This window comes from Heptranchias perlo, chromosome 21, assembly GCF_035084215.1.
Source record: "Heptranchias perlo isolate sHepPer1 chromosome 21, sHepPer1.hap1, whole genome shotgun sequence".
NCBI classification, from domain to species: Eukaryota; Metazoa; Chordata; class Chondrichthyes; order Hexanchiformes; family Hexanchidae; genus Heptranchias; species Heptranchias perlo.
The window spans coordinates 1,559,709-1,572,288 of record NC_090345.1 but is presented as its reverse complement, the minus strand read 5'-3'; the positions used below and the strand labels follow the sequence as shown (position 1 = coordinate 1,572,288).

Here is a 12,580-nt window from a genome sequence, read left to right as displayed (position 1 = left end):
CAACTCATTCTCCTGCAGTAGGATGGGGAGAATGTTCTATAAAGTACCTGCATTATAGATATGCCCGCCCCTATACAGTGTCAGCATTATACACATTTGACTCCATCTCCCCTGCCTGGTAAGATGAGAGCATTACACATACAATAGCAGCATTGAACACACCCACCCAGTTATAACGTTTCATCCACCCCTTCCACAGTGACAGAATTTAGTGACGAGATACCCAGCAACCTCTGCGCGTAGTGCTCTGAGAAGTTCACACAGACTGAGGTGTGGTATAAAGTGTTGGTATCTCTCAAACTGAGACTAAAACTAAGAGCTCTTTACACCGGTCCCCCGATGTTGAAAATGAAGCAACTTCACCCGAAAGCATTCCTTCCCAGGACTGCGAGTATCCGTCCCTCACGTCTAACTTGGCACCCCCATTATGGCTGGCACTTTTGAAACAGGCAACGCTCAGCAATAATAATTACATTCAATGGTTCCTCCTTTATTTTACAAATAGCATCAGGAACAATACATTTTACGGTAGAACAGGAAATCTGGACAGGTCTGTGAAGGAAAACCACTTTTAAATGTGCTGCTTTCAGTTTGTGCACGGTTGCTGTGTACTGACCATGACTCACAGGATTAGTAATACCTGCCCCAACCTCCACAAAATAATTCCAAGCACATGGCTTTACAATTCATTAAATAAAATCTGTTTTCCCAGTTTAAAATAGGGTGTAGGAACTCTCCATGACGTATTGCTGGGACTGGAGAGATCAGAATAGCCAGATACAGTGATATTACAAGAGTGCTGAGACTGGCCTGGCAACTTGATTTATTATTTCTACAACTGCCAGGACTGGCCCAGACTTTGCAACACCGTAAATCACAAAAAAAAAGTGGGCCGGAGGGCGGAAACAGCTTCATGGGACCATGGGGCTCTTTAAGAACCGGGGCAGTATGGGATTTTGGTGCAATTGGTACTGGAGGCTTAGTGTAGCTCCTTACTAAGCACTGTGTATAGGTTCTCCCAGGTACCTTCCTCTCCACTCCCCTCAAGGTACAGAGTTCCACAGCTGCCCAACTATCCCAGCTCAGGGAGCTGTTCTTGTTATAACAGGGCCACGCTTACTTCTGTCCTCACACTCTACAATAGGAGCTGATACCCTGCCCGAGTCTTCCCTTCTGCTGGCACTGAGGCCAATTGTAGCCCAGCTGAAGCTAGTACACTGGGCACACACTGGACATACTGCTGCTGTGACCAGCTGTGAAGATCAAACTCTGATGCTCAGTACTACCCAATCTTACAATGGACATGGGCAGTACAGATACTATACCAGCCTCTGGTACCAGTCTTCCACTGAACAACAAAACAATGCAACATAACTTCATTATATCAGGGACCCAACCCATACAAGTTTGACCTGCAGAAATAGAACTGTTTCCAACCAGCAGTACAGGGCTAGAGAAGGAGTGTTCTTTGAAACAATTCTGTGATCAACAGGAAGGCTGGGGCTACTGGGACTGAAATCCTCACCCCATTCTGACATGTCTGAGGAATCTTAACCCTTTCACAGTAAATCAAACAGTCACCAGTCCCTGAAAAAGTCCCCTCGTCAACCCCCAAGCCCAGTGACATGCAAGTCCCAGCCCATGTCCCAGCGTGTTCAAATGGCTACCAGGCAGTAGGCTTCGTCATTCCAAAACCCTTCAGTGGTAGATGAATTGGACCCCTCCGGCTGCTGTGCCTCCTAGTGGCTGAATAGGGAGTGGCACTGTGGAAAAAACTGCAGCTCTTGGACCCATCAGTGCTTCCAACCACAACAGTCTGTCTGGAGACACGAGACACTGAAGTGTGGAGATAAAAACAGCTTGACCCAAAGGAATCAGAGCACCTGCTTTCAGAAGGGCACGAAGATTACCTACCCAGTGGGGTCTTCATTATTCAAATACAGACAACCTTCGCACACAGGACACTAGCCAGAATGGCACAGTTCCACACGAGGAAAATCAGGAGGGAAAACATCTCTGTTAGACATTTCTTATGTCAGTGGCACCTTCTTACTTCCTCAGTATAAAGGACAGGTTAGAGTCAATGTCCCTCTCCATGCCCTCTCTGGGTGACCAGAGGTGCATGGCACATGTGAGGGGAGGACTCACATATTTTTCCTGGTCTGAGCTATTTGCATTCCCTCATTGTGACCTCAAGGACCACAGCTCATTTTCACCTGCTCACTGAAGAGGAAAAGGAAGGGGGGACACTGAATTAAATCCAGTTCCTAGCAATGGACAGAGAGGAGGGCAGAGTGGGAGCCTGGAGTACGGAGAATGGGAGCCTGGAGTGTGGCGAATGCTTCCATTTGAAGAATGAAGAGAATTCTGCGATACAGACAATCTTCATTTCTACATTCTGCCTAAACCGTAAGAGACTGCCTAAGTAGAACAAGAGGACAAGACCCCTGCGTTGCTCTATGGCTCAGCACCACCCCGTAGGGTACACACACTCACTAAGCCGAGAGCACAGCATTGTTCGACCATCACTGCCAATCTGCCTCTGCCACAAGGAACAGAATCAATCACATTTTAACAGGCATTTTTCCCAAATGAAAAATTGAATGAATAAAGTTACAGGATAAACAGACAGATTGCTCACAGCACCTGTGTACAACGCAGATATCAATGGACAGTGCCTGATCATAGAACAAATTACCCAATAAGGAATAGAATGATCTCCACTTTTTCACTGGGAATCACAGATTTATACTGAGTCAGAGTTCCAAAGATTGTTGGAATCACTCATGTTCAAATATATATGATTTTAAACCAGGCTTAACACATGGTCATATTGAAACCTTGAAAACAAAGTGGCTATTTCAGGGATACTGCACAGTAGGGCTGAGGGTCCTAAATTCTGATTCAAACCACATCTGGTGAACAATCACTGCAACTGCACAGCTGGCCTGAAGAGAAAGGTTAATGTGGGATGTTGCCCTCCATTTATAAAGCTACTGATCGGCTTCACATACGGCACAGGGCAGGATCTGAACCTCTTGCCCTGCTGTGAACAAAAAACATACCCACCACCAGATTGTTCCGTAAACTGGTTAAAAGTACAAGTTATGTTAAATATATAGAATAACTCAATCGTTTTGCTGATTGTCAGTGGTCTTGGTCATGTAGGAAGCTCAACGTACACCAAACCTCCAGCTTCAGCTCTACATATTCATCACAATCCTTAAAACAAAACCGGTCTCTCACTGCTGGGGAATTAGCAGCACTACTCGGGGGTAGGACACGGGCTCCGTGGTCAAATAGCTACTACCCACCATCAAGGATCGCAGGTGAAGAATCGTCACTATGGTGAGGGACCAGTAGCCATAGCCAAACAGTCAGGCCTTCCAGGAGGTAAGGTATGGGAAAATAGTGAAACCCAGCAGGTGACTGAAGGAGTACCATTTTAGACAAGACCGGAACTGCATGCTACACGGTTGGCAATAGCAGGCAGATGTTGCTCAAAGTGCAACATCCCACAGCTGCACCCCGGGACACAGCATCTGACAACAACGGCTGAACAGGAGTCCCACCAGCGTATGTCTGCACTCAGACTGCATGTCTATTTTTCATTGTGTTTAAGAAGCTCAGCGTGGTTGAGGCTGGGAATAAAGCCATTGGGGCTCTGACCAATGGACAGTCATTAATCTGCTGGCTCGTTTCCTCACACCAGACACACATCAAGGCAACCTCCACCCATCAGCCAGAGATCTGCATAAACCTACCCTGCCCTGGATACTGCAGAATGACTCAGAGTCCAACGCTACATCAGTAAATGCAAACCAGCCAACTGCAGCCCATGTGATCAGGAGAAAGAACAGGTTTACAGGAAACCCATCTCCTGTTTTTGGGCATCTTTATACGCCTCAAGTTGAAGCATAGCAGTGCTGAGATCACCTTTTCACACTTACCAATCCCTCATCAGCAAAAAGCACAGCCACCTCACTAACTCCTTACTACATCCTGCTCAATGTCCAAAGTGCACTTCAACCCCCAGGTTACTTGGGCCATTTTGTTACGTTGAAGATGCGATTAAATGCAATTTATTCTCTCGTGTAAGGTACAACAGGGGTTAGATACAACGTAAAGCTCCCTCTACACTGTCCCATCAAACACTCCCAGGGCAGGTACAGCACGGGTTAGATACAGAGTAAACTTAGGAACAGGAGTAGGCCATTCAGCCCCTCATGCCTGCTCTGCCATTTGATAAGATCATGGCTGATCTGTGATCTAACTCCATATACCTGCCTTTGGCCCATATCCCTTAATACCTTTGGTTGCCAAAAAGCTATCGAGCTCAGATTTAAATTTAGCAATTGAGCTAGTATCAATTACTGTTTGCGGAAGAGAGTTCCAAACTTCTACCACCCTTTGTGTGTAGAAATGTTTTCTAATCTCACTCCTGAAAGGTCTGGCTCTAATTTTTAGACTGTAGATGCAGTGCCCAGAACTGCTTACAGTACTCCAGGTGCGGTCTAACCAGGGTTTTGTATAGCTGCAGCATAACTTCTGCCCCCTTGTACTCTAGTCCTCTAGATATAAAGGCCAGCATTCCATTAGCCTTCTTGATTATTTTCTGCACCTGTTCATAACACTTCAATGATCTATGTACCTGAACCCCTAGGTCCCTTTGGATATCCACTGTTTTTAACTTTTTACCATTTAGAAAGTACCCTGTTCTATCCTTTTTTGATCCAAAGTGGATGACCTCACATTTGCCTACATTGATTTCCATTTGCCACAGTTTTGCCCATTCACCTAATCTATCAATATCGCTTTGTAATTTTATGTTTTAATCTACACTGCTTACATTGCCACCAATCTTTGTGTCATCGGCAAACTTAGATATGAGACTTTCTATGCCTTCATCTAAGTCGTTAATAAATATTGTGAATCATTGAGGCCCCAAGACAGATCCCTGCGGGACTCCACTAGTCACATCCTGCCAATGTGAGTACCTTCCCATTATCCCTACTCTCTGTCGCCTTTCGCTCAGCCAACTTCCGATCCAAGTCCGTACTTTTCCCTCGATTCCATGGGCTTCTATCTTAGCTAACGACTCTTATGTGGGACCTTATCAAATGCCTTCTGGAAGTCCATATAAATAACATCCATTGACATTCCCCTGTCCACTACTTTAGTCACCTCTTCAAAAAATTCAATCAGGTTTGTCAGGCACAACCTACCTTTCACAAATCCATGCTGGCTCTCTCTGATTAACTGAAAATTCTCGAGGTGTTCAGTCACCCTAACCTTAATTATAGACTCCAGCATTTTCCCCACAACAGATGTTAGGCTAACTGGTCTATAATTCCCTGGTTTCCCTCTCTCTCCTTTCTTAAAAAGCAGAGTGACATGTGCAATTTTCCAATCTAGAGGGACAGTTCCTGAATCTGGAGAACTTTGAAAGATTATAGTTAGGGAATCTGCAATGTGCTCACCTACTTCCTTTAAAACCCTGGGATGGAAACTATCTGGTCCTGGGGATTTGTCACTCTTTAGTGCTATTATTTTCTTCATTACTGTTGCTTTACTTATGTTAATTTTATCGAGTCCCTGTCCCCGATTCAATATTAGTTTTCTTGGGATTTCCGGCATGCTATCCTCTTTTTCTACTGTAAATACTGACGCAAAGTAATTGTTCAACATGTCTGCCATTTCCCCATTGTCAATGACAATATCCCCACTTTCAGTTTTTAAGGGGCCAACACTGCTCCTGACCACCCTCTTTTTCCTAATATAACTATAAAATTTCTTCGTATTAGTTTTGATATCCCTTGCAAGTTTCTTTTCATACTCTCTTTTTGTAGCTCTCACTATCTGTTTTGTGACCCTTTGTTGATCTTTGTATCTTTCCCATTCGCCAGGATCTGTGCCATTTTTTGCGTTTTTGTATGCCCTTTCCTTATGTCTTATACTGTCCCTTACCTCTTTAATTGTCCATTTCTGGTTTTTTTGGCAAGTAGAGTTCTTGCCCCTCAGGGGTATAAACCGATTCTGTATCACGTTAAATGTTCCTTTAAACATTTCCCACTGATCATCAGTCGTTTTACCCATTAACAGATTTGCCCAGTTTACTGTGGACAGTCATCCCATCCCATTGAAGTCGGCCTTACCCAAGTCTAGAATCTTAGCAGCTGATTCACTTTTTTCCCTTTCAAACACTACATTGAACTCGATCATGTTATGATCGCTATTGGATAGATGTTTGCGTACAGTTAAGCCGTTAACTAAATCTGGTCCATTACTCATTACTAAATCTAGTATGGCTTGCCCCCTTGTTGCCTCTACTAAAGCTCTCTCTACACTGTCCCATCAAACACTTCCAGGGCAGGTACAGCACGGGTCAGATACAGAGTAAAGCTCCCTCTACACTGTCCCATCAAACACTCCCAGGGCAGGTACAGCACGGGTCAGATACAGAGTAAAGCTCCCTCTACACTGTCCCATCACTACACCACGATGAACTTTTAGATTTCCCACATCAAGAATCCAAGTCTTCTCTGAGTAAAATTGCCAATTTTGCACCCGATCAGTTCTTGATCTCAACCAAGCCACAGTGGGGACGCACTGATCCCGAAGAGAAAGCCTCACCCTGGCCTCTCATATCCACCTGCCTCTGTGCCCTTTCTCAGAGATCCGAGCCTCTGGGCCCAAGTGGGAAATGCGGATTGGGAAAAGTGGGAAGAATAAAGTTACCAAAATATAAATTGCAACTTGGGCAGTGTTTCCATGCAGTTATGTTCCCCCTTTGGGGGATTCTGTAACACTCCCTGCCTTGCACAGCGTCATGTGACAGGATGTACCAGCACTCGACACCCAGTAATGGAACAGACTGGTTGGAATTGGAGTAAACACTGACTTGCCGTTGTGCCTAGGAATTTAATGAAGGGAACAGGGGCAGCCTCACCAAGGACTCATTTTCCCCACATCTGCCGCCGTCCTAAAGGGAAATTCCAGCTCTTGTCCCTAAAGTAACTTCTCACTCTGGTTCTGGGGGTGGACACTGACTAGTTTGTGCTTTGATTAAAGTGGATGCATAAATTCCCCTGATGGAGATCCAATCACTCACACACCCGATCTCTGTACCCTGGGACCTGAGCCCCAAAACTGGAATAAAAACACAAGCGTGAAATACGCAGGAATCCAAGGACAGATCCATGAAAGGCTCAGGTTACTGGGTGTAAGGAGTTTGAAACACAAGTTGCTGCTGGTGCTCGGTCAGAAACTCGGGCTGAGGGAAACCACAGGCTGAATTCTGCAATCACTTCCCTCTGAAACAACCATTATCTTTAGCCACACATTCAACAAAGACAGTCACAGACGTGACACTTTTTATTCAGCTCAGTCTTCAATGTCCATCATCTTTCGCATTCAATGCAAATTTCTGACTTGCAATTAAAACTCATTTGTACATTGTCAAATCACAGAGATAATGGGAAAAAGTTTAAATACTTTGCTCTTTCCACAAATTTCCAGGATTAAACCGAATCTTTCTTGTCCCTCTGAATCCCTGTAGTATTTCACAATAATCTCTCCACCCTGAACCAGATCAATAATCTTCAATCCTGCACACCTTAAACCGTTTCTTACTTCCACGGGATAGAGTCAGGATTAATGAGTTTAATTTCCTTATTATTCCTCTTCCTCCTCTTCCTCATCATCATCTTCATCATGGCAATGTGTAATTTCCTGTGGAGTTTGTGGGAAAAGGTTGGGGGGTTTGATCTCGCTGACTGACCGGGTCAGTTGGTGCCGTTTGTATTCGGTCTCTTTAATATCCATGGAGCTTGTGGAGCGGTTGCGTGTTGCCATTGGAGACTCAACATCATTAATATCAACATGGCTGTGCTCCACAGTCGACTCGTGAGGCATCTGAAGGACAGAGAGAGGCACAGGGAACAGCAAGAGAGGGCGTGTACAAGAGGAGGGGGAGGCAGGGGGCGTGCACGAGAGGAGGGGGAGGCAGGGGGCGTGCACGAGAGGAGGGGGAGGCAGGGGGCGTGCACGAGAGGAGGGGGAGGCAGGGGGCGTGCACGAGAAGAGGGGGAGGCAGGGGGCGTGCACGAGAAGAGGGGGAGGCAGGGGGCGTGCACGAGAAGAGGGGGAGGCAGGGGGCGTGCACGAGAGGAGGGGGAGGCAGGGGGCGTGCACGAGAGGAGGGGGAGGCAGGGGGCGTGCACGAGAAGAGGGGGAGGCAGGGGGCGTGCACGAGAGGAGGGGGAGGCAGGGGGCGTGCACGAGAGGAGGGGGAGGCAGGGGGCGTGCACGAGAGGAGGGGGAGGCAGGGGGCGTGCACGAGAAGAGGGGGAGGCAGGGGGCGTGCACGAAAGGAGGGGGAGGCAGGGGGCGTGCACGAAAGGAGGGGGAGGCAGGGGGCGTGTACGAGGGAAAGGAAGAGGCAGGGGGCGTGTACAAGGGAAAGGAAGAGGCAGGGGGCGTGTACGAGGGAAAGGAAGAGGCAGGGGGCGTGTACGAGGGAAAGGAAGAGGCAGGGGGCGTGTACGAGGGAAAGGAAGAGGCAGGGGGCGTGTACGAGGGAAAGGAAGAGGCAGGGGGCGTGTACGAGGGAAAGGAAGAGGCAGGGGGCGTGTACGAGGGAAAGGAAGAGGCAGAGGGCGTGTACGAGGGAAAGGAAGAGGCAGGGGGCGTGTACGAGGGAAAGGAAGAGGCAGAGGGCGTGTACGAGGGAAAGGGAAGAGGCAGAGAGAGCATACACAAGTGGGAAAATGAAAGGCAGGCAGAGAGTGCATAAGAAGAGAAGAATCAGACAGTGTGTGATAGAGGGGCAGGGACAGAGCACGAGGGGCAGGGCAGAGTATTCAAATGGACAGATCAAAAGCAGTGATAGAAGAAACATAAACAGAGGAACAAGAAAGCACATATATGGGGGATGGGGGGGGGGGGGGGTGGGAAAGAGATTAGATGTGGCAGTTTTCTGTAAAAATAGTCCACAGGAGGGAGTGTGAAAGATCCGGTTTGCATTTGGAGGCAGCACCAGGGGTTGAGCTTCTGCAGCTGAACTTCAGCTACTGATCACAGCTTGAAACAGAGCAGCCAGGAAATGAGGCTCCAGCTCCACCCTGAGGAGATACACCCCCCCAGGTGCACAATGTGTTCAACACAAGCCTCTCACCTCTGGGACTGATGGGATGAGTCTCCTGTCAGCTGACTGTTGGGATCCTTAGTCTCAATCCAGATCCCAGTGCACAAAACTGCCTCTAACTCATTACATTTACAAGCTCACTGAGAGAGACCACAGGATGGCTGGTGTGGGAAATAGACTTCTGGGGCAGAGGGAGGGGCTCGTATCCTGGAGCTGAAGCACATTGCTAGAGTAGAACAGAGGCATCTTTCCTCTGGGTCTAACTGCTGTACTCTCTCAAAGTGGGTGCCTGAAATAGAAAGGGTTCTATTCCTCAGCACTCACTGCACAAACTTTCAGTGAAGTAAATATCACCTGGTCCAAGTTGTGTCAGTACTTGGTACCTTACTGCACAACATGTACCAGCAATAACTCATTCCCAACCAGCACCTCTCCCAGCTCACTATTCCTCATGCATAAACCTGAATCTAATCCTGTTCTAGCCCAAGGTCACTGGATAGTGCTCAGGAGTAGGAACCCTGGCTGATTCTCCTCTCCCTAGCCCAGGGTCACTGGATAGTGCTCAGGAGTAGGAACCCTGGCTGATTCTCCTCTCCCTAGCCCAGGGTCACTGGATAGTGCTCAGGAGTAGGAACCCTGGCTGATTCTCCTCTCCCTAGCCCAGGGTCACTGAGACCAAGTGCAGCACTCACTGCCATCGTGACTCAGATCAGCTAGTTCCGCACAGACCGGGGATGGAGCTCGGGCCCTTCCTGGTCTGAATGACCCAATACTGCACCAGGCAGTGAGTGCATTTAACACTGAACACCAGGCGGTGAGTGCATCTGTCTTCTATAGGCATGTAAACAGTAAATGGGTAGTAAGAGGAGGGGTGGGGCCGATTAGGGACCAAAAAGGAGATCTACTCATGGAGGCAGAGGGCATGGCCAAGGAACTAAATGAGTACTTTGCATCTGTCTTTACCAAGGAAGAAGATGCTGCCAGAGTCTCAGTAAAGGAAGATATAGTTGAGATACTGGATGGGCTAAAAATTGATAAAGAGGAGGTACTGGAAAGGCTGGCTGTATTTAAAGTAGATAAGTCACCCGGTCCGGAAGGGAGGCATCCTAGGTTGCTGAGGGAAGTAAGGGTGGAAATTGCAGAGGTACTGGCCATAATCTTCCAATCATCCTTAGATACAGGGGTGGTGCCAGAGGACTGGAGAATTGCAAAGGTTACACCCTTGTTCAAAAAAGGGTGTAAGGATAAACCCAGCAACTACAGGCCAGTCAGTTTAACCTCAGTGGTGGGGAAACTTTTAGAAACAATAATCCGGGACAGAATTAGCAGTCACTTGGACAAATGTGGATTGAGTAGGGAAAGCCAGCATGGATTTGTTAAGAAGGCATGGATTTAAGGTGATTGGCAAAAGATCCAAAGGTGACATGAGGAAAAAAACTTTCACACAGCGAGCGGTTAGAATCTGAAATGCACTGCCCGAGGGGGTGGTGGAGGCAGATTCAATCATGGCCTTCAAAAGGAAACTGGATAAGTACCTGAAAGAAAAAAATTTGCAGGGCTACGGGGAAAGGGTGGGGGAGTGGGACTAGCTGGATTGCTCTTGCATAGAGCCGGCGTGGACTCGATGGGCCGAACGGCCTCCTTCTGTGCTGTAACCTTTCTATGATTCTATCAATTCAAGATGAAAGCACTTAAAAGTTTTTATCGAAGACACAAAAATGCAATGAATATACACACATAATAACCATGCTGTATACTGCCTGTTGCCTGTGTTTCGCCTCGGAGTTACTCCAGGAGCACAATCTGGGAGGCTGAATAGTAATCCCAGTGCCAGCTCGGTTCTCATACCCTTTATCTCTCTTTCCTTTAACCACATACCTAACCTGTTCTTAAATGTTGAAATGACCTCTGCTTCAATCACCAACTCCAGTTGTGCATTCCATAGCCTCATAACATGCTGAGCACACAGGTTGGGAATGACAGAGAGTGAACCTCTAACGGAGAGAAGTGCTAACAGAGTGAGGACATTCAACTGGGAATTTGGTGAGTGTGGGAATTAGGTGCAGAGGGGGAAGGAGGTGCAAAGTGATTTAAACCAAAGAACTATAGACTAAGACTGAGCGGAGTATAAAGGGAGCCGCACCAGGAATCAAAAATCAAAAAGTGATGTCACAAGACAAGGAGGAGCGTTGAGAGGAAGTCAGTAATTATTTAGTTCATTGGTTAGTGCTTTTAGTGGTTATTGGGGACAAAAGGAGTGGGACCGGTGACCGAGAGCAGAGCGGGCCGGGAGCGGAAGCGGATCGGGAGCGGTGACCGGGAGCGGAGCGGGCCGGGAGCGGAAGCGGATCGGGAGCGGTGACCGGGAGCAGAGCGGGCCGGGAGCGGAAGCGGATCGGGAGCGGTGACCGGGAGCGGAGCGGGCCGGGAGCGGAAGCGGATCGGGAGCGGTGACCGGGAGCAGAGCGGGCCGGGAGCGGAAGCGGATCGGGAGCGGTGACCGGGAGCGGTGACCGAGAGCAGAGCGGGCCGGGAGCGGAAGCGGATCGGGAGCGGTGACCGGGAGCGGAGCGGGAGCGGTGACCGAGAGCAGAGCGGGCCGGGAGCGGAAGCGGATCGGGAGCGGCGACCGGGAGCGGATCGGGAGCGGTGACCGAGAGCGGAGCGGGCCGGGAGCGGAGCGGAAGCGGATCGGGAGCGGCGACCGGAAGCGGATCGGGAGCGGTGACCGGGAGCAGAGCGGGAGCGGTGACCGGGAGCAGAGCGGGAGCGGTGACCGGGAGCAGAGCGGGCCGGGAGCGGAAGCGGATCGGGAGCGGCGACCGGAAGCGGATCGGGAGCGGTGACCGGGAGCAGAGCGGGAGCGGTGACCGGGAGCAGAGCGGGGATATAAAGCTGAGACCAACTCAAACAAAGGCAGAAATTTGAAAGAGTGACTTCAGAGGACAGCAGGTTGGTGAGTAATACATTTTTTTGTTCTCTAAGCTAGGGAAGTGGTTTAAACTAGGAACCAGGAACCAATAACTTGCTAATACTTTATTAAATAACTTAAACTAGATTAATCAGTTTGTTTTTAGTTATTTTTTAAACTAAGTGAATTAATTACATAAAAACTTTAATTAAATGAATAAAACAAGGTTAGAGAGAGCTGGCGGGGCAGGAGGTGCCGTAACTGCAGCTTGTGGGAGATGGTGGAGAGCAGCAAGATTCCAGGTAACCACATCTGCAGTAAGTGTCTGCAACTCGAGGAACTTCAGCTCAGAGTTGTTGAGCTTCAGTCTGAGCTGCAGACATTGCGGTGCATCAGGGAGGGGGAGAGATACCTGGACACTTTGACCCAGAAGGCAGTCACACCACCTAGGTTCGGTAGTGGTTTAGATTTGGTCAGTGGTCAGGGACAGGAGGATGTGACTGCAAGTCAGGCAGGTTTGTGGA

General features: G+C 48.5%; 1 protein-coding gene across 5 annotated transcripts in view; it reads right to left on the bottom strand.

The window, feature by feature from the left end:
* LOC137339899 (cytosolic purine 5'-nucleotidase) overlaps positions 1 to 12,580 on the bottom strand; it is a 143,761-nt gene that overhangs the window by 3,306 nt on the left and 127,875 nt on the right. For 4 of the 5 annotated variants that reach the window (XM_068001947.1, XM_068001945.1, XM_068001946.1 and 1 more), the window contains one exon: positions 470 to 7,914. The exons of the other annotated variant lie outside the window; for it this stretch is intronic. In XM_068001947.1, coding sequence (XP_067858048.1) covers positions 7,675 to 7,914 — 240 coding nt within the window. In that variant the 3' untranslated portion in view covers positions 470 to 7,674. Of the gene's footprint in view, positions 1 to 469; positions 7,915 to 12,580 lie in introns of those variants that run through there. 5 annotated transcript variants of the gene reach the window in all.